This window comes from Epinephelus fuscoguttatus, linkage group LG7 (assembly GCF_011397635.1).
Source record: "Epinephelus fuscoguttatus linkage group LG7, E.fuscoguttatus.final_Chr_v1".
Lineage (NCBI taxonomy): Eukaryota > Metazoa > Chordata > Actinopteri > Perciformes > Serranidae > Epinephelus > Epinephelus fuscoguttatus.
In genome coordinates this window covers 34,590,250-34,612,093 of record NC_064758.1, presented here as the reverse complement: position 1 = coordinate 34,612,093, position 21,844 = coordinate 34,590,250, and the positions used below count along the sequence as shown (strand labels likewise).

Sequence of the window (21,844 nt, the reverse complement as noted above, 5' to 3'; positions counted from 1 at the left end):
GAATATAAGTATTTTCTTAAGAAACACAGGTGTTGGATAAATCGTATGAATTACCTTAAAATTAGTTTCTTCAATTCTGGGGGGAACAGGCCACCTAATAAACAAAGAATATGCTTTATTTATAATAGATAAGATCAATGACCCTGGGACATGTGTGATAATCATGAAACTGCCTAGATTTCAACACAGTATTAATAAACTTGTAATTACATGTCTTATTTTGCGGGTTATAATCTTTAATAACTACATGTATATCTTGAGTTGATGTTCAGCTTTAATTCAGGGGACTGCTCTGGCCCCGCCCACAGAGATGACACACACCGGAAGTTTTCTTAAAGAAGGGATTCTACAGGAGTCGCTATGTATTCTACCCGGCGTGCACAGAAATTCACGGAGGTGGGCGGAGTTAGCAGCAGAACAGACGCTCCTCAGCTTCCCCATTGGTGTGTGGAGTACTAACGTAAAACTTAGCTCTCCAATATTGCGAGCTACGACGTTCAGCTGTCGCACGGGGCTTTTTTGCTGATTTATTTTTGTGTTTAATGTCGCCTCCGCATCTGACGTGTAACTTAAGTATGCTTGGGTAAATAACGAGCGCTGCCTCTGCCAAATGCTGGGAATAGTAACGTCTTTTGGGGGATTCGCATGACAGGGTAACCGAAAGTGACTGTCACCTCTTAAATTTAGAGTTATTGGAAACGTTGAAGCAGCTTTTACTTCACTTTCTATATCACGGATGTTTTTACTTCGAGTTGCACTTCCGTGTTGTGTGCTGTCCGATATAAATAACAGCCAGATACGTGATAGTGTAGCTAGATAAACCATTACACACACAGGTGTATCTTTACCAAGGGGTCGACAGGGGTTGGGTATATCTGGCTATATCACCTTGAGAACACGTCAGTAGTCTGGGTCTGTCCCAGACATGAAGAGGAAAGCTAAAGACATGGGTGCAACTCTCAGCTATGGTTCAACCTCAAGTCGGAATGTGTCTTCAGCTGCAGGACAGTCACAGGAAAATGTAAGTGTTTCTCATTATTTCCGACCCTGACTAATTGCTGGAGGAGCTTCACATAACTGCAGAGAGTGGAAACAGTCTATATCAAGTGACCTTTGTTTACAACAAGTTTGAAGTTTGAACTCGGCTAGTGAAACTTTGAGAGCAGGCAGGCCATGCAGTGTGTATAAGACACAAGCATAGGGTGCACTGTTTTATAATTTTCAACCACTGTATTAAAATCTGGCATAAACTAGCAGGCTGTTTGGTAATATACTGTTGACCTTATAATCTGACTATGGTCGTGTCAGAGTTTTGAGGCTTTTATTTTTGGTTTCATTTTGGTAGATGGGTTAAAAATAAACCAAAAACTGAACATGGTAAGTGTTGGAAAATGTGTGGTAACATGTCTGCTGGTAGTTTCCATATCTTTGGGAGTGGGAGTGTCCTAACATTCCTTCTTACTGGTCAGATCAGATCAACGATGAGTTCAGAACTGGATTTTAACTTAAGTGTAATGTATTTGGGAAATGTGCCAACTGGGCTAACAAAGCAGGAAATATATTTATTACAAATACCACTAGCCCATTGTAAAAAAAAAAAAAAAAAAAAAAAAGCAATAACCAGGAAATGGCAAAGTGAAGAGTCTCAAACAACCTCTGAGTGGTTTTCTCTGAGACATGCCACTAAAAAAAGTCAACCTTTGTGATTTTAAAGGACGATCATGGACATTATCCGTGATACAGTGTTACCTTGCTTCTTTCATTTTCTGTTTTACAAGATGTTAAGCATTTCACCTTTACACACACACCTTTGTTAGTTGTGTAAGTGTGAGTATGTAAGCAGTAAGGGGTTCGTTGGTCCAAAGCTTGAAAACTTATCAGATTATCCAGGGTTTGATCTTATCTGTGTCCTGTCTGTTTTCTTTCCAGTTGTTCGATGTTCCCCTGGAGATCCTGGAGGAGATCTTCCTGAGTCTTCCTCCCCATCAGGTGGTTCGTGTTTGTCGGTTAGTGTGCCATCAGTGGAAAGAAGCGGCTGACAGTGAGTCCCTGTGGAGAGAGAGATGCAGAAGAGAAGGATATCGCCTCCGCGATGCCTCCAGAATACCCAAAGACTGGAGGTTGTTTTACTTCTTGTGCAAGAAGAGAAGAAATCTTCTCAAGAACCCAAGGGCAGAACGTAAGAAGCCACAGGACTAACTTTACATGTGTTAAAGGAATATATTACCTACAAAATTATTGTACATCAGTAAGGCCACGATCATTGAAAATGTTGAGGCAGGCAGAGGGCGAGAGGCTGTCAGCAAATAGTTTGTTGGGCACAGAGAAACGGAGATCTGTGTGGGTACATGAGACCCCAAAAAAGAGGGTGGATCACAGGGAGCGCCACCAGTTCATTCAGGAGCTTCGCCTCAATTATAGCCATTTCAGGTACTTAAATATGCTTCCACGCCTGCTGTTTTAACTGGAGTTTGTAAAGTTGTATAGCTTTGGGTATCCGAAAACTGCTACCACCAGTTTCTCCTCCATTGTTTACCAACTGTAAACTTGTTTTCGTGACCACCACACAAGGCCTGCCTCTTAAATCGTCCAATTGAACAATGGAAAAGAAGTGGAGATGGTGTGGGATACTTTTCCTCTCTGAGTTGAATTTTTTTTTTTTTCAACTTGAGGAGTTCAGAGTGCTCTGGCAAAAATGCCAGGCATGTAGGAATATAAAACCAGCAAGCAAAAAGCTTCATTTTCATTAAAAACTATTGCAAAAAGCCGCATCCAGCTGCTAAAATGCTTTCTGCGTGATCAGGGTCTTACTCACCTTGGGTTCGTTGTATTCATGAAGAAAACTTTGGTTTTTTTTGCATGCCTCTACAGTGAACAAAATATCCAAAAATGGTGAAAGTTCTTCATGAATTTAATTTAACAGCAAAATGGTACTATATCATCCGTTTACAAACTCTCAATCAACTTGTGCAGTATAATTCAAGTCTCACTAATCCAGTCGTATGCTCAGCACTTCCCAAACACATGCATTTTCGGTAAAACCTTACAGTTTAAAACAGCCTCGTGCAAATGTGTAGGGCGCCTGGACAAGCATATGGATTTGAACTCTGCTCAGCGGAATACCTGAGCAGAGTTCAAACGCTTATGTGTGCTACTTTTATGTGGAAGTGATTTAAATTGTAAGATTTTAGAGAATGGATAAATACTGCATGAGTTGTGTGAGAATTTGTAAACTGATGTTTTGATATATTTTTGCGGTTGTTAAGATGCAGCCCCCTTTTTGCTTTAATTCATCGAAAAACCTCCTCCATTTTTTGATTCTTTATTTACCATGAAGGCATGCGAGAAAATCAAAGTTTTCTCCACAATATTAAACGTAACACAGGGTGAGTATTTGATATACAAATGTTCATTTTGTGAGTGAAGCTTTCCTTTAAGTCCATTATTTTCCTACTGAGCAACAAATTAGTTCTACAAAATAACTGATCTCACAACCCCCGTCTTTGTTTTCACAGATAAAATGAAGAACTGGCAGGTGGAGAATGACGGTAATGATTGGAAAGTAGAAGAAGTTATGGAGCTGCATCCAAATGAGATGGTCAAGAAAAACTTTGTGACTTCCTACATGTGAGTATTCACCAGCAGTGGTCCACAAAACATACGGCAATTATATGATACGCTATATTTTTATCATGTAGAAGCTAGAGCCTTGTCTGGTTTTTTTTCTGCAGGATGTGCAGGAAGTCTCAGTTGATTAATTTGGAGCTGGAAGGGTACAACCCATCTTTCATGGATGACTTCCAGCCAGACATCAAAATATCTGATTGGTGAGAGGAACACACATGAAATACTCTCACAATTTAACAACAATAATGATAATAATATTAATAATTCTTAAATTGATGGCAGATTGAATCAGTTACAAACACAATCAGGATTTGATAGTCAGTTATTTTGCTGCTAAAAACCATATTAGTAACAAAAATATTAACTACTAAATGAAAAAAAATGTTCCAAATAGATTAATCAAAATTTAATTTACAAACCTTGAAAAAAAAAATCTATCTCTATCTATCATAATCCATGCCTAAATAATATCAAATTAAAGGAGCATTTAGTGGCTGCACAGTGGTGCAGTGGTTAGCATTGTCACCTCACAGCAAGAGGGTCCCTGCTCCGCATCAGCGTGGGTTTTCTCCGGGTACTCCAGCTTCCTCCCACAGTCCAAAGACATGCAGGTTAACTGGTGACTCTAAATTGCCCATTGTCTGTCTCTGTGAGTCAGCCCTGTGATAGTCTGGTGACCTGTCCAGGGTCAGCTGGGATAGGCTCCAGCCCCCCATGACCCCCAACAGTTTGTCAAAGTGTGGATCAGTTACATCTCTAGTCTTTCTTCTTTGTTCTGTGTACTGAGTCATTATTTGATTTTACTCTCAAAATAAACATATTTAGTCGTCACATAGTGCAACACAGAACATACACTGATCAGCCAAAACATGGAATCCACTGACAGGTGAAGGGAATAACATTGATCATCTCGTTACAATGCAATGTGCTGCTGGCAAAACTTGGGTCATGGCACTTGACACATGCCACCCATCCAAACACTGTTGCAGTTGAAGTACACATCCCTATTATAACGCCACTCCCTGATGGCAGTGGGTTCTCCCAGCAGGACAGTGCCCCATGCCACACTGCAAAAACTGCTCAGGAATGGCCAGAGGAACATGACTCAACACTCAACACGTTGACCTGGCCACCAAATTCCCCAGATACCAATACAGGGACGTGCCAGTATGCCACCTGGCAACCCACAGGACTGAAAAGGTCCACTGCCAATGTCCTGTTGCCAGACACCACACGACCTCTCGGGGGTGTCCATGCCTCAGAGCCAAGTCTGTTCCAAAGAAGCCCCAGAGTGGATTGGAATACCTCTGGGGTACTGGAACATCCCATGTATCCTTACTTAGGAATTTTGTGGCCAGGTCGATGCCTTGAGCTGAGTCATTTTTGCCAAACAAGGATTAACATAAGCTGCTGTTACTAAAAAAAATGAACATATACAAAGCTGTAATTCAGTCCACCAGTGAATAGTACTGAAAAAAACTGGACAATGATTGAATCTAATTGCTGACCCCTGATCTGTGTGCACATGCTTTTGCGTCTGTGTTTAATCAGGTATGCACCACGATGGGATTGTGGCAGTCAATATGAGATCCATGTAGAGTTGCTGAATCAAAGAAAGCAACCCGTTCAGAAGTTTGCTCCTGAGACAGTTTACTTTCAGCAGTGGAACGATCAGAAATGGAATCAGGTACGTACAAAAGCATGACGCATTAATTAGTACAGTGAGGTTCGGAGGAGGCACAAAGCTCAAGGACAACTCTAGATTTACTGATGTGTATTTTTCAGATGACCCATGTATTCCAGAACTATGGACCAGGAGTGAGATACATCCGTTTTACCCACGGAGGCAAAGACACACAGTTCTGGGCAGGATGGTACGGAATTCGTGTTACTGACAGCTGCGTTGAGATATGTCCAGCAATGGACACATAGCTCTGCGGGATTCATTTAACGCCTGCTTCCTGCCATCGCCTGAAATTACAAAGTTGCACCTTGTCTTATTTTCCTTGTATAACCTGCAGCCATTTTACATGTTGAAGGAGAGTTTCTTTGGGTAAAAAATTAAAAATAATATAATTTATTTTACTCAAAGGTCCAGTGTGTAGGATGTAGGGGCATCTTTTGGCAGAAATGGAATATAATATTCATAACTATTTTAAATAGTTTATAATCACCTGAAAGTAGGACTCAGTATGTTTTTGTTACCTTACAGTAAACCATATATCTACATATGGAGAGGGCCCTCAGCTATGGAGTCCTCCATGTTGTTGTACAGTAGCCCAGAATGGACAAATTTGCGTCTTTGTGTCAGCCACCATAGTTCTCCTACACATTCTACGCACACAGGAGAAATTTCACTTCTGCAACCTCAGAGATAGATGCCACTAAATCCTACAAACTAGACCTTTAAATTAAATATTATTACCCTGCATGGCATCTGTTGATTATTTCAAAAATGATGTCTGTGGGTATTTCCCCATGTTTCCAGGAGAGCCTCATGTCTTTGCAGTGAGGGCAGTTGTTGAATACCGAAACCTCATTATGGCTTGGCCCCTCAGAAACGCAGCTCAGCCTTACGTTCAGTTTTTCCCAGTGGCCGTTGTGGTATTGCAGAAAAAAAAAATCCCCTGCAGCTCACAAAGAATTTCCCCCATGGACTGACTTTGCAAAAGAAATGCCTGTAAAACTGTTGACAGGACACCTCGAACTGCTAACAAGGTCAATTACGACTCTTTCTATTGTTCATTTTTGATCCATAGAGGATAAATTAGGCATGTGAGCAGTTCCATAGAACTGGATAGGTGCCATCTTAGAGTCCGGTGTCATGTTTTTATACATCTGTAATCATGATTCCTGAGAACACAGCAGTTTGTACCTTTGAAAAGAGCCATATCACAAGCACTTTCAGAAAACAGTAGATTTACAACATTCCTTACTTTAAATGAATGTACACACAAGTCTGAGTTTAATTGTTTTCTGTTGGGTGTTTTTTGTACGCCATCTGCTTGTGGAAATTTTAGGACAAGATGCCATATACAGTACCAAGGCAGCTTTTGACATTTTGCAATACACTACATCATCTGTGGAAAATTTATACAAGTTCATAAGCTTTATTTTTGTAACCATGAAGCCAGACAACAACATGTCATATTTGAAGTTAGGTTTATTCATAATACTGGTTTATTGTGATGCTTTATCACAAGCAAGATACAGTACAACTTTAATGTCAATTTGAATAAAAACCAGAGTCCAAGAAACTCATTCTCTCAACATCGTCCTGGTTGTTTTGATTTCAGTGTCGCATCAGCTCCTCTAAATCTCTGGATAAGTAATCCACACATTGTATTCAGTCAATAAGTTATGAGTTACACTCACTATATTTACAGATCAAATTCAAACCCATCATCCAGGCATGGTTATAGCAAAAGACAAATGCAAATAGTGCTAGTTCAGTCACTCAAAAATCTTCACAGGGTTTCAGACTATGTATAGCATTTTTTAAGAACTGTCACAACGTGTTACTATCTGACTTCAGCAGCGAGTATGTTCGGTTTTACAAAATAGTTCATTAGCCTGGGGTTATAGGCGGAATTGCTCCTCCAAAGTTCGGCTTACTGCAACTTTTGAGAAGCACTCAGGACACACATCACCTTCTTGTTAACTCACATCTGTCACAAAAAAATAAATGACTGGGAAACGGTTGTGCTCCTTGCATGTTAATTAATAGTGGCTGTGACTTCCGATGGAGCATTAACATTAAATTTAAAACTCCATACATTTCCTATTTCTTTGTCAGCTCCTGCGGATCTCTACTTTGACACGTGTCAATTTATCAGGTTATGTTTTGGCAAACTAGAGGTACGATCGAGCCTAGCCTAGATATGTCATATTTCGTCAAATATTTCTTAGATCCGCCCGGAGGCTGTGTTGACATTGAACATGAAATTATGTTTAAAAAAAAAAAAAAAAAAAAGGAGTAAAATACACCAACTTTTATAACCCTTTGAGAAGTGTGTCGCTCTATAAATGTCTGGAAAATAACATGAGTTCTATAACGATTCAGTTTCAACCACATGCAGTCTTATACATGAGAGCTGAGCATATGGTATAAACCAACAACTGTAAAGGAAGTACTTGAAAAGTAAATAAAAAAGTAGGATAAACTAAGACATAAGTGACGCAACTCACTAACCAACATTATCGGCTTGTTTGTGTTTAGCAGGGTAATCAATAAAACAGGAATTCTATTAAATTACCATTTCATAATCATCTCTTCTGGAATAGCACTTCTGTAAAATGAACTCATAATGTGATCAAAGTTCTGTGTTCACATTATGCGAGACCTTTTCAATGGCATCGAATCATCTCAAACAGCATCAAATGTTAATCGTAAAGTCATGTTCAACACATTGAATATGTATTTAGGTTAAAGTCAGTCAGAATGCAAACATTTCATAATATCTCAACACACGCTGGAATGTGCTTGTGCAACAAACCTCTTCTCAGTACTGCTAACCTAGATTTGGAAACTGGTGTGGAGAAGGCTGCGACGAAACTTAGAGCAGAACGCATTTACGTCTTTTCTTAGGTTCAGGAGGCTCCAGGGCAGCCAGTATTGCCTCATCAAACACATTCTTTAATCCTTTCTGTGGAAATAAAATATTAATATTCAAAACAGGGCTGTGTTCCAAATACAAATTAACATCTGCAGGGAACTAATTGCAAAAGAAGGCTGAGTAGAAATGGAGCAGGGCGATCAAAATTCTCCTTTATTCAAATAACATTATACAAGACTCCTTCATGATCAAGTCGTCTGAGTAAAGACAAAAGCTCGTGGAAAATTTTGATGCTGCAGTAGAAAAAAAGGTTATCGCTGTCTGAGGCATAAATGCTTTGTAGGGTACAACTGATGCTGAAGAGCTCAATACAAATCAATTTAAATAACAAAAACAAAACGCAGTCATGTCCAGTTTCACAGACTCGCACACGAGGTGCTGACAAAAGAAGGAAGAACTTAAGATTGGCACTGTTGTTATATCAGGCAGCAGGGGTAACTGTGATTAGGCCAAGTTGAAAAGAAAAGCACACATGAACAGAAGGGGGAAAAGTTATTGGGCACAAAGTTTAAAAGAGCATCGTGGTTATTTTAGTGACAGACATCTCTTTACAATGAATAAGCAGCAGACGATCGAGAGGCAAAGCAAGATGCAAGAAGACATCAGAACAAACAGCATTTTCTCTTTCTTTGAGTTTCGGGGGGCTCTAAAGCGGCTAGGATAGCCTCGTCAAATACGTTCTTCAGTCCCCGCTACAGAAAGAGAAAAAGAAGGGAGAAAGACAGGCACACGACACAGAGTTAGATGGAGTGTTTTAGTCAAATGCTGTTAGCAAGAGACAAGGCAAAGTATGTCCATCCATGTTAGGCAGCACATGCTTTCCACACCAGCTTTACAGGTTGTTTAACGGGAGATCTTACCTGTGTTAGGGCTGAGCACTCGACGTATTTGACTGCCTTAAGGTCTCGAGCCAGCTTTTCTGCTGTCTCAGGTGTGATTGGCTTCTGTTTGTTCTTGGCTAGCTTCTCCACTGTGGAGGGGTCATCACGCAGGTCGATCTGAGTGCCTACCAACAGGAACGGGGTCTTGGGACAGTGGTGAGTTATTTCAGGAACCCACTGCAGAAAACAACACAAAGACAGAACACTCGTCAACAAGAGGCAAACAGACCGGTTTAGGGATTAAGTTACACGTAGGATGTTGTGCAAGAAAATGCTATGAAGTCAGTTCTCATGACAGAATTGCTCAGAAAAACAATTTGATTGTTGAAGATAGAGACAAGAGGATATTGGGTGTTAGGTGACATGGAGGAAGGGTGGTTTTTGGGTGGAGGAAAAAAGGAAGGTGGACATTTTATTTTTTACTTTTAACAGCTGAAACTGGATGGTATGTTAATATAGAGGGAGAAAAGCAGACCTATCGACCTCTCCAATACTCCCCTCTTGGAGAGAATCAGATTTGCTCTGAAGAACGAGTTGGATGACTTTAAAAAGATCTGGATGCCTTCTTTGCCTTTCTGGAAGAATTCTGCACCAAACCTGACTCGAATCATCTGACATCCCCAGAGGAACTGGACTAAAGTGGCGTAATTATTCCTTACATAATCCATCCACCCCACCCACTTTTTCTATTACTGCATTTATTTCACTCTATTCTTCACGAGTTCACTTAATGCTACGCTGTTTATTTTCTGCTCTCTGACGTCTGTTTTGGCAGGTTTATCTTCATAATTCTGAAAATGCTTCAATAAAAATTACATGTGGGAAAAGCTGTCCAACGTGCTGTCTCTACGCCGTAGGAAATAAGTTCCATTTTGTTTTCCCTTGTCCTTTTCATTGTAACTGTGCAGTGCTTTGTTTAGTATGGCAAAAACAGATACCTATTTTGTAAACATGGCTGATGCACAAAGACTGAGATGGCTGTTCATATGTGAAACATACAAATAAGCCAGTTATCTGAAGAAAGCGTGGGTGAAGAGAGAGGAAAGCTCTTTATGAAAGAAATCTGTAGATAATTCATAGTTTCCTATGTCAACAGTTCATTTGGAATATTGTTGTTTGTGTTTCCTTTTTCACATCCTTTGTATGTGCAACACCGGAAGATGTACGCAATAAAGTTCTTGTAATCCCATGAGGCAATTTCTAACCACCATGACCTGGGCTGCCTATGATCGAGGACTTCCTATTATTAGATAGTCATTAACAAATTAGCCAGATATTTCTGCCTCAGGAAATACGTTCCAAACATTTTGCATATCAGCATGCACTGCTGAATCATATTCATCTGCCTATTGTTTGAAAATTAGTATCAGTCTCACAAGGCCACATTCTATGGTTTTTGTGTTTGTCTGGCCAAGTTTCTTTCCATATTTTACACTTTAATTACACCGTTGTCCGTGATCACAGGATCCTCAGTGACTTCCTGTAAGATGCCTTCCAGTGTTGTATGACTGAGACAGCGAGGAGAGAAAAATACTGAATAGCACAATGTGTTACATTTAGAGTTAAAATCCTTACTTAATGCATCTACTTAAAGGGAAGGGTATCAGATAAACCCTTTAACAATCGGTATATTCAGAAATGTTTCTTGCCTTCCTCTCTAGCAGTTTCCTTCTGTTTCAGTAGTTTGACAAAATCCAAAACATTTAACATGTTGTTGTTATTCTTATTTCCCTTTGTATTATTCTGTACACTTAAACTCCTCACTATACTGCTTTACAATCCTCCAGTCACTTAATAACACAGACCAGAGTACTATTACATGGGTTAAAATATGAGGTTTGCTTCAGATGGTTAGATGTAATTTGGATACTTTCTACTCACCTTTTCTTTAACATTCTCAAATGAAGAAGGGGAAACAACTGAGAAACACACTAAGAAGACATCTGTCTGGGGGTAGCTTAGTGGTCGTAACCTGTCGTAGTCCTCCTGACCTGTGAAGTGACCACACTGGAATTTAGTTTACAGTGTGACAGACTAGTAAACATACTTCATTTCAGGTAGGAATGCAGTTAAATTGAAAGAGTCGAATTAAACGTACCTGCTGTGTCAAATAACCCAAGGGTGTATGGTTCACCCCCGATCATTACAGTTACTGCATAGTTGTCAAAAACCTGTTATACAAGAATGAATGCATGTCACAGTTTGGCAGAGAGAATGTTGAGTTTCTGAGTCATTTTGTCAGCATGCATCTGACTGAAACACATCACTTTCTTACCGTGGGTACATACTCAGAGGGGAATTTGTTGGTGGTGTACGAAATCAATAGGCAGGTTTTTCCCACTGCTCCATCACCCACCACCACACATTTGATAGTCTGCATCTCTGTGCTTTCTGATCCTGCTGGCACGTTAGCTGCTGGGAGAGGTGATAATGCAGTAAATATGTTAGGCTTGTGTTCATAATGCTCCTAAATAGTTGTATGCATCAGTGGCCACCCTTATCAGCTGCTAATGACAGCTGTGATTAAGTAAGGGAGTCTGAGAGGAAAGGCTGTGCTTCCTTGCATTAACTAGTTAAGTGTCACACCCCTAACATTAGGCTAACATCAGCTACTCACTTGCTTCATCACTTTATTACAGTGCTAACTTTTGTATTTGTGAATAAGGTTGTAGGTTAATCGCATGATATCACACTGTGTACTTTAACAAACGCGTAACGACAGTGAAAAATAGTTTGTGTATCGGTCAGCAAGCTAACGCAGTGCTAGCACTCACTAAACAATGCTAGCTGGTAAGCTAGCTTAGCAACCGGCCGGCTAACGTTAGCATGTAAACTAACGCAGGTTTCTCGCTGTATCTGAGTCCCAGCTAACAAGGCGAAGCATGAGAACAATACCCGAAGTTGTATTTGTTATCTAACTGCAGGCAGAGACGTCAGAAAATGTGTGCGTTACGTACCAATGTCCCTCCGTGTCTCCGCTAGCTAACGTTAGCCGTCTGTATCGCCGGGCGTTGGCACCAGCGATCAGCAACTTGCTACAGTCGGAGAGAAGCGGAGCCTCCAGGTCCAGACTTCCACTACGACCGTCAAGCTACACACAATTACACCGGACATCACCTTCAAAGTAAAATGTCTGGTATGCGTTGCAAACTGCAAACTCTGAACATACATAGTACAAGGCAGGTATCAGAGAAGTTATAAAAATGTCATAATTTCATATTTGAATGAATGAATGAATGATAAATGACTTTATTTTGAGAAAAAAAAGGAGAAGTGCACACATATAATCCTACCCGCTTGTCAGTATTCATGTCTCATTTAAAAAGGGAAATTGTCAACAACAAGCCCAAACTTATTTACAACCATTAATATAGATGACTAAACAGCAGCCTTGGATATTAAATATACAAACCCCTACTCAATCAAGCCCAGATAAATAAATAAACCAACCCATCAGCATCACCCCTCTTCATCTGCTTATCTCCTTAAAATACTAAATTTCTAAAAGGGCTCTATAGTTGTGCTCCCCTTTAATTCCTCATATAACCCGTTCCACAAACCCACCCCACACAATGAAATACACATACTTTTCAAGGTTGTACGAACACAATCTTTTTTTAGATTTAATTTTCCTCTTAAATGATATCCCCTTCACTGTCACAAAGCATTTTTTGAATATTGGCCAGAAGCAGATTATTTCTTGCTTTGTACATTACCCAAGTCCCCAAATTTCAATGCATGTGACTCTAAAAACAGTATGCTGGTGTACTCGCATATATCCAACATTATATACAATCCTAATGGCTTTTCTTGGTAATATGCATAATGTATATAAATTGCATTTATAGGTGTTACCTCAGACCTCCATGCCCCCATGTTCGTAGTTTTTGTATAATTTATAAAGACAAAGCATTTTATGCACAACTTGATATAAATATATAGGTCACTATTTTCCAGTGACTGGTGGAATAATCTCAAAAGTGCAGCAATTCAGATGACATGCCACCTTTAACTGGAGCAAAGCCATTTAATACCTGTGTTGAGAGTAGACTTAGCCGCTAAGTCTTAACGCCATAGTTTGGTTAGCAGAGGAATTAAGGAGGTGGGGGGTGTCTTACACTATCTTACCCTAAGTGTTGGGAAGGTAACTTTTGAAATGTAATAGGTTACAGATTAGTTATCCTGTTAAAAATGTAACAACCATTGAACCACTGTAATTACCTCATCAAAGTAATGTGATTACTTTTCTGACTAATGCCTTACACAGGGCAATAAAGCTGAAAGATGCCAAAAGAAAATTCCTGCATAGCAAAACGATGCAAAGAATAAATGTTTAAGTCAACATATGAGCTTTTTACTGAAAAGAATATATTCATATGTACCCCCTTTGTTATCTCCAACACTTTGATTAGTTAGTGTAATTTATTTGCATATTTTTTTCTCAGTAACTGTAAGTGATTGCAATTACATTTATTTTGCAATTTTATTACATGTAACTAGTTACTCCCCACCACTGCAGGTAGAGATATATGAAGATGTTAATTTAACGATTATTATGCACATTTACTTTAAGTATTTCCATGCTACTTAATACTACACTGCATTTTGAGGGCCAACATTGTACTTTTTAACTCCACTATTTATAGACATAGTTAGTGATTACTTTACAAGTTCAAATTATTATTACAAAATATAAATTAACTTATAAATAATGATGTATAATTATGTATTGAGCTACCTGGCACTATATAAAGTAGATGAAATTAGCTCCAACTTTCCAGCTGCAACATTACTGATGCTCACACATCAATGTATGGGCCAATGGGCCATTCTGCATAATGACTTTTACTTATAACAGAGTATTTTTTACACAGTGGTTTTGCAATGTTTACTTCATTTCTTCCACCACTGTTTATTCACAGTCTTCACGTTTCCCTCTTGTGCTTTTATTTTGAAAGCTAGCTGTCTCTGGTTATGGTGGCTGTCTTGACGGGAGTTCATGCCAGAGAATTCCTGCAGCAGAAGTGGTGACATCACCTCCTAAATCCCCCACACCTTGGCTTGCTTCCTCACCTGAAACTAAGCCACCTCTTCCAAACTGCATCTACAGGTCTTCACAGCCCTTCTGTGTCTTAACAAGACGATTGTTAGATTTAGATTTAACAGAGATACATGAGAGAAATTAAGAGATTTGAGTATCAGACATGTTCTTTGTGTTTTTGCATTTATATACATACAGTTCATTATATACAGAAAAATATGAAAACATGTAGAACACACAGTAGCCCTGAAATTAATGCTACATTACAAAATCAAACAACAAATCGCCACTTCCTCTATCACATATTGTGAGGAATTTAAATGTAATCTAGCTCTTGTTGTAACTGGAAGTCACCAGTTTGCACAATGAGACAAACACTTAATCTCAGCTGTTTGGTATCTCACAAGACTTACCAAAAAACCCCTTTGTCTTCCCCTTGTATAATAACAGAGCACAATATCACCACCGGTCAACTTCCTTATTTGTCCATGCTTTCTCTTTTAAATCCAGGACAAAACAAGAGTTGACATTTATAATATTTAAGACATTTATGTGTGAAACTGAAGGTTAAACCTAAAAGAATATCAACCTCTATGATGGTCCTTATAAGCTCTGCAAATAAATTAATAAAACCCCAAACCCTCACTCCTCCAGAGGTGCTAATTTTAACATGATTGGATATTTTAAATTTGGACCCAAAGTTATCTCAGGCCCTGCCACTGAAATTAATTAGGTTTTAATCATTCAGATACCAAAGGAAAAAGAGCCTGAAAGCCACTTTTTCCACTTGGTTCGGTTCTTTGTTTAATTCACACACTGATAGAATTTCCACTGGAGGAATAGTTTTGTAGCTGCTGCGTGAATAAGTTTATAATTCACCCATGACTTTCAAGCATAGATGTTTGTGTTCTGATATTGAACTTCATGTTGCAGCTGTGTTTTCCCTGCAGCCTTTATCCTCCACACAATGATGTGTGTCGACACCAAACAACATAACATTAAAATAAAGAGGATCCAACGTAGAGTCGCCCACCAACTGGTTAGAACAGAAAAAATTGGGGATTTGAATTACTTTTGTTAGTGGCATTTAATTTCACATATTTATTCATTCAATTATATTGATAATTTATTTATATTTCACTGAATGACGATATGTAAATTACAGTATATTATCCATGTAGACTCTTCTCACCTTATTTCAACTTCTTCAGGTGTTTTGGCTGTTGTGGTGGCAGCGGTTGTTGTTATCACTGCAGAAAAGAGCACTTTGCATTAAAAGTCAACTAATGGCATTTACCAACTGATCAATCCTGTCTCCTAGAAACATACATTAATATACTACGAACCACCATATGGGCCCAGTATTTCCTAACTAAATATGTTTTGGCTTGCTATATCACCTTGAGAACATGAGATTTAACTGCACATTTCAATAATGTCATAAAATGGTTCAGTGTTTATTGTGAATTATTTAACCCTCTGTCCCATTAAGGGAATGCAAACCCTACTGTAATAGGAATTAATCTTATGTGAGGCTTTTATTTGAATATATTGATATGATGGCCTAAACAAAGTTTCAAATGGTTTTATACCCAGCAGAGAAATATAATGAGTTGAATAAATCATATTTATATTTTTGTTTGATATTGCAGTGAAAAAGACAGTGCTATTGTAAACACCCCACGTTAAAGCTACAGGCAGTAACTTAAGAAAACACGTACATACTTCCAATTTATGTAAAATGTATATAATGTATGTAGATTTATGTACAATTGCAATTTTACATAAATCTATACATGCAATTTGTAATTCTGTTGTCATATTCTGCCATAACTGTAACGTTTAAAGACATATAGTTAAACACGGTGGTCCGACTTGTTGGCTGTTTCTTGTTTCATCTTGCTTTGCTTGTGTCTTTGATAAACCAAATCTACTGGCACAGAAGCTAAGCAATGCACTGCTGTATATTTTTGCCACCTAACTTTCACACTAACTCATGGAGGCAGCGGTAGAAAAGCAACAAGCGTGTTCTAAAATGATTGTGTTTGTAAGTGGAGTCTGGTGGCGTCGAGGTAACAGCTTCATTTCCCCATCAGCGAGGCCATGGTAAAGTGGTGTGAATATTCTAAATATAACGTGCACTTAAACTGATATAGATTTTTTTAGGTGAGCCTTTTTTTATGGCTAAAATCAAACCAGCTGAGGCAGCGTTGTTTCATTCTATATACACGATGTGGAGATTCTTTACCTGCAAGTTATTGTAAACATTGTGAATCAGGCGTTTCACTGGAATAGCATTGCTAAGCAACAGCTTGGGTCCATGTTTACTTCCTGTCAGCTGCAAAACATTCCAACAGGAAGTACACTGGGACCCATCTGGAATGTTCATGTTGTCATGTTTGAAACGGTCTATATACAAACAATGGTACATGAGACAGATCAAAATCATGTTCCTCTCCTTCCTCTCACTGCTCCTAATGGCATTTCCAAGAATCCACAGCGGCTGAATACAAACAACCAATCAGAGCCCAGGAGTCTCTAACGCAGCCGTCAATCACTGCCTGTGAATTGCAGTCAAACTGTCAAACGAGGCAGCGCTAATCAAATATGAATCGAGATTTTGTTACTGCATTGCCTATTTCTCACCGGAAGTGTTTCAGAGACATATTTTAGTGTACTGTTTTGCTGTAAAATAAGAAACTTTGTGACCTGGCTGCTGCGTGGAAAAGAGTAGAGTCAAAATAAAGCACCGCCCACAGTTAGATCAAACTCTCATTTTACAGCTAAACAGTACACTAAAATAAGTTTCCGACAACAGAATCCTTATTCATATTTGATCACCGCTGCCTAGTTTGACAGTTTGACCACAGTTCACAAACAGTAATTGAGATAATTGACAGCTGCGTTTGAGACTCCTCGGCTCTGATTGGTTGCTTTCCTTCACATGTGGTAGATTCTAGCAAATGCCATTAGAAGGCCTATGAGGAGGAAGAGCATGACTTTTTCAGACATCATCTGTCTTTTGTACTACTGGAGGGATACAGTGACATTTGCAACACATATGACTGAAGGTTATTTCTATAAACCCTTTAAGAACATGGCAACAACTACAAAAACAAATAATAACATGATGATGTGAAGCATACCTGTGTCAGAGATGCGCAGCCTGACACCAGTGCGGGTGTTCCTTCCATGTCTGGCGATGACACACCAGTACATATCATTATCACTCTCCCTGAGAGAAGTCATAGTCACAGTAAAGACTCCTGCCTCCTTGTCATCTGCAATGGAGTGTCTTTCACTATATAGCATCTTGGGTGTCTTCACCACTATTTTACACGCCTCATATATCAGTCCTTTGCACCAGTACTTTGTGTAGTTTCTGAACTGACGGTCGTACTGGCAATGGACTGTCACAGATCCTCCTATCACTCCTGTTACCACCTCTGGAGCCGACAGCTTGGCTGAGTCCACTGCGTGCTTTGTTAGCCAGAAGAGACAGAAAACTGTAGCTGCAAAATGTGAAAAACATAAGTTAACTGTTCTTTTCAAGTTGCCATTACACAGATACAGTATTTCTAAAAAGCTGCTATTACCATTGAAGAAGCCAAGAGATATCCCTGAGGTCCTCATGGTGGGAATGGAGACAAGAATGTGAAGCAGAAGCGAAGTGTGCAACGTTTAGAAGCTTCCCCTTATTTCTCCCATGTGGTCAGGTTATGCAATTAGGTGGTTGATGGTGTTTCTGCAATGTTTATTTGCGTAGGCTTGTGTTTGTATGGGTTTTATGGTGCTGAGATCCTACAGTACGTGAATGTTTCTCCTGAGTATGTTGTCCATCTGTGTGGGATACTGTAGACTGGGGACTGTAGGGCTGGTTTACTTACTTAAACAGCAGGTGGCACTAAAGACCAGACTGTCAGAGGACACAATAGTTCAGTACAGTGCCAATAATCTTGGGATCTATCATTTTCTTTTGTTTATTTTTGAAAGATGAAGGTCATTTTTAAAAGGAGATATCTGCACATCCAGCTGTCTCAGATACAGGTGCTTTGAGAAGTATCACTGGTCTTGAGAGAGTCTTGAGAGAAGAAAATCCTGCTCACTGCTTTTGCTCAGCATCACAATTTATAAATCATACTAACGTTTCGGCCCCTTTGGACCTTCGTCTAGCATGTTTTGACTCTTGACTCTGCAGTGGCCACATTTATGTCCCCATTAATGTAACTTGCATGTTAACTCATGAGTCCCAGTGACAGCGCGGTCTTCATGTCCTTGAAGATTCCCAGGTTATTTCACTTCTCTTGTGAATAGGTAAAGCCCAGTGTGAGCACCAATCATTCATGATGGTAGAAGCTGTGACCCAGTCCATGGGGAACTGAAAGAGCGTAAGGTCTCCCTGCAGTGATGCCAGCACACAGTTTTCCTTCCCACCTAACATTTCAGTTCCTCTGGACATGGATCGGCTACTGAACGAACCTACCGGGGCCCAAAGTGTCAGGGGTCTGCTGGCTTTCAGCTGCAAAATGTCACTCAAATTAACATGTACCAACCTGGAAGGGACTCAAAATGACCACAAAGAGCAACAAATATACCTCAAAGAAACACAAAATGACAACAAAGACAAACAAAGAAACATAAAAGAACAAATTGAGACACAAAACAACTAAACTATACTTTAAAGACATACAAAATGAATTGAAAGTGTAAAAAAAAATGACCACAAAGGAATGCACAGGAACTAGAAAGAGATACAAAATAACCAAAAAGACACAAATATAGATACAAAAAGACCTTTAAGGAAACACAAAACGACATCAAAAACATTCAAAGGAACTACAAATGGACACAAAACGACCAGAAAAGACTAAAATATACATCAAAGAGTAACAAAATGACTACAAAGAAAGACAGAAGAACTGCAAAGAGAAACCAAATGACCAAGAAATACACAAATACAACCCTAACAGACACAAAATGACATTTAAAGAAGCACAAAACCACAATAAAAACATGCAAAGGAACTACGAAGGGACATAGAAGAACCAGAAAGAGAAACAAAATGACCAAAAAAGACGAAAATATACATCAAGGAGACACAAAATGACTTTAAAGGGATGAAAAGGAACTACAAAGATACACAAAACGAGTAACAAAGAGAAATCATACAACCAAAAAAGACACAGATGTACCCCTAACTGACGCAAAATGACCTCAAAGAGACACAAACCACAAAAAGATGCTGAACTACAAAGAGACACAAAACAACAACAACTGTGTGTTTTGCTCCTGTAGTGAAGTGTGAGGTGGCTCAGGGTCCCATTCTCTCATAATCCGTCCATGCCTCTGGACCTTCGTCAAGAGTGTTTCTCAAGAGCAAAGATTACGTGAAGAACATCAAATACGAGTGTTGCAGTGTTTTTAGTTTATCACAACTGTGCATTACAGCAGTCTTCATGTCTATCATTTGCTGTGGGAAAAACAATATTATTTTTTGCCCCATTGCTTCACATCCATTGCATTTGTATGAGTGTTTCCTCAGGCTTCCGTTCATCTAATTTGATTCTTTGCCCTTTTGCGCCAATGTACATTTTTAATGGTGTAATAATCATGTAACTGATGCCGTGTATTATCATAAAAGATTATGCTCTCAGATTTTTTTCTTCACAGGCTTCAGTATTTCATGTGCATATCACATTCACAGTGTTTGACTGTGCTGCTCTCTGTTCAGTCCTGCAGACGTGAGTCGACTATATGTAGTCTTTCATGTTTAAGTTTAACATCATCTTGATCTCTATTAATTACTTTTTCTTAGTGACAGCTAACAAATTGCTCTGTTATAGTAATTTTAAAATCAACCAACAAATATTTTTAAGTCTTCCTCACACACATACAAGTGTAACACTGGAATACTGGCGACTAATAGGTGCAAACATGTCAGTGAATATCACATCCTAGTGAGCATTACATACAGTATAAATAAGTGGTGCTGATTGCCACTCAGTGCAGAGTGGTCATGAAGTGGAGTGCCTTGTTAATTGTACTATGTTGTCTAACTATGCATGAGAGGGCTGGAGGTGACAATGTCCAGTATAAAGTGTAGTAGCGCAGGGTTTTCATGTGTTCATAAACACATTTTAAAATACAGTTTGCTTCATGTCTGGGCCCCTGTTCTCAAGCTTTCGATAGTTTATCAGGGAGTCCCATTTCACATCCCCATCATTTCTTATGAATTGTATATGTACTGTTCTCTATCTGTTTTTGTTAATAAATTTGTGTGAATTTAAATGATTTCAGTCCAAAATTAATTGGTGATGCAAGGTGGTAGCCATGGACTCAACACTGGAGGGGACCAAATCTACTGGGGGGTCGCCCTCACACCCCTGGAAAAAATTAAAAACGTATTAAAAACTAAAACAAATTCCCTGTTAGCTTATATTTAATATTATTTATCATATGCACGAACAGCTATTCAGTTTACTATACAATTAAGCAATGAAATGAAAGCTACTGCTGTCTACATAAATTACACATGCAGCACAACATGGATGTAACTGTAACTCTCATCTTTTTATTTTACACGTTTTAATACATTTAAATGTAAGTGACAGTGTAGTGTTTGACATAGATTGTACCCACAGCAGTTGAGCAATGGCCTCTGTTGGTGTACAGCAAGGCCACTTGCACAAGCAACAAGCACAACTGCATGAGAACATAATTTTAATTCAGGAGCAGTAACAATGGCAATTTGATTCGCATATTTATGTTTGTGATTAAATTGGCTATAATTATTTCAGACAGCAGTGCAGGGTTGGCAGTAAGGGCATAGCAATTTTTATTTGTTTATATTTTTATCAATATCTTGAGGGAGATCTGCCCCCTAATATATATCACAATTACTGCCTTGTGACATTCCCAAAAATACTTATATACATGTAGATGTTGGAATAATAGCTGGGGAAGTATTTACATAACAAACATCACAAGGCGAGAGGTATTATTGTTGTGTAATCTCAGCTGATTGTGTCATGGAGCAGAGGTTCCCATGTAGGTGGGCTGACGTGTTTTCTAAGCACGATGACCCCGAGCTTCACACACCATATTTTGAAACATTACTTTTTATTACAGGGTGTGAACTTCTCTCTCTGAGTTTATGAGGAAGCTGGAATGACGCTAACAACCTTTAAGGTCAGCCCACATAGGAAAAAACAGAACTAAGATGGTGACACATGCACTGGTGCTGAGTAAGTAAGCAGCATGAAGGTTACGACACCCGCAGGCACAAATGTGTTTTTCAAAACCTTTATAACTGCGGCTCATTGAGTCCATTAAACCCATGCATGGGATAGCTTTAGCTGATGGCACAGAAACATCAGTGGTGCAGTGGAGGGTATACACAGGTGTACAGAGTATACCCACCTATGAGCCAAAATAACATTGGAATATGCAGGAGAGTAGACGCACTTCATCTACCAAGTTGTGCACCCACCTCATCAGCTGCCACTACACCACAGAGAAACGTGTATACAAAATAGCCTCTGCCACTTTTCATGAAACTAAATTTAAGTTTGTGAATATTCAGGCTGCTGTTTGATGAGGTCACCGAGCAGATGTAAAATTTAACTTCATTTATGACAGATTAGTCTTTGATTTGCACCTCAGGGGGAAAAAACCTTAAG

The 21,844-nt window shown here is 39.1% G+C and overlaps 3 protein-coding genes across 5 annotated transcripts; 1 reads left to right on the top strand and 2 right to left on the bottom strand.

Annotated features, from left to right (window-relative positions):
• Positions 1-374: 374 nt before the first annotated feature.
• LOC125891949 (F-box only protein 6-like) lies at positions 375-6,897 on the top strand. Its single transcript, XM_049581578.1, has 6 exons — positions 375-1,021; positions 1,930-2,179; positions 3,516-3,627; positions 3,732-3,827; positions 5,179-5,314; positions 5,413-6,897. The coding sequence occupies exons 1-6, from the start codon at positions 926-928 to the stop codon at positions 5,557-5,559; spliced, it is 837 nt and encodes a 278-aa protein (XP_049437535.1). The 5' UTR covers positions 375-925; the 3' UTR covers positions 5,560-6,897.
• A 683-nt stretch (positions 6,898-7,580) lies between these two features.
• LOC125891952 (cell division control protein 42 homolog) lies at positions 7,581-12,215 on the bottom strand. 3 transcript variants are annotated; one of them, XM_049581583.1, is made up of 6 exons: positions 12,082-12,215; positions 11,400-11,539; positions 11,223-11,295; positions 11,006-11,115; positions 9,104-9,301; positions 7,581-8,273 (listed from the first exon to the last, which is right to left on the bottom strand). In XM_049581583.1, the coding sequence occupies exons 2-6, from the start codon at positions 11,502-11,504 to the stop codon at positions 8,184-8,186; spliced, it is 576 nt and encodes a 191-aa protein (XP_049437540.1). In that variant the 5' UTR covers positions 11,505-11,539; positions 12,082-12,215; the 3' UTR covers positions 7,581-8,183. The 3 variants fall into 3 exon arrangements, with proteins under 3 accessions (XP_049437540.1, XP_049437538.1, XP_049437539.1); XM_049581581.1 differs by having other exon boundaries at positions 11,400-11,536; XM_049581582.1 differs by lacking the exon at positions 7,581-8,273 and adding an exon at positions 8,371-8,935 and having other exon boundaries at positions 11,400-11,536.
• Positions 12,216-14,294: 2,079 nt separating this feature from the next.
• LOC125891951 (CMRF35-like molecule 3) lies at positions 14,295-17,820 on the bottom strand. Its single transcript, XM_049581580.1, has 4 exons — positions 17,762-17,820; positions 17,312-17,677; positions 15,358-15,415; positions 14,295-15,201 (listed from the first exon to the last, which is right to left on the bottom strand). Exons 1-4 carry the CDS (start codon positions 17,796-17,798, stop codon positions 15,054-15,056), a joined length of 609 nt encoding a protein of 202 aa, XP_049437537.1. The 5' UTR covers positions 17,799-17,820; the 3' UTR covers positions 14,295-15,053.
• Between the last annotated feature and the right edge of the window lie 4,024 nt (positions 17,821-21,844).

Coding starts and splice junctions, on each gene's coding strand:
- LOC125891952 (XM_049581583.1), bottom strand. CDS start 11,504: ATGCAGACTATCAAATGTGTGGTGGTGGGTGATGGAGCAGTGGGAAAA. Junction 9,302..11,005: donor TTGAGAATGTTAAAGAAAAG/GTGAGTAGAAAG, acceptor TGTTTTCTGCAG/TGGGTTCCTGAAATAACTCA. Junction 8,274..9,103: donor AGTGCTCAGCCCTAACACAG/GTAAGATCTCCC, acceptor TTATTTCCACAG/AAAGGATTAAAGAATGTGTT.
- LOC125891949 (XM_049581578.1), top strand. CDS start 926: ATGAAGAGGAAAGCTAAAGACATGGGTGCAACTCTCAGCTATGGTTCA. Junction 3,628..3,731: donor AACTTTGTGACTTCCTACAT/GTGAGTATTCAC, acceptor TTTTTTCTGCAG/GATGTGCAGGAAGTCTCAGT. Junction 3,828..5,178: donor GACATCAAAATATCTGATTG/GTGAGAGGAACA, acceptor GTGTTTAATCAG/GTATGCACCACGATGGGATT.
- LOC125891951 (XM_049581580.1), bottom strand. CDS start 17,798: ATGAGGACCTCAGGGATATCTCTTGGCTTCTTCAATG. Junction 15,416..17,311: donor GCTGCGCATCTCTGACACAG/GTATGCTTCACA, acceptor TCTTTTCTGCAG/TGATAACAACAACCGCTGCC. Junction 15,202..15,357: donor CCTGAAGAAGTTGAAATAAG/GTGAGAAGAGTC, acceptor TGTTCTAACCAG/TTGGTGGGCGACTCTACGTT.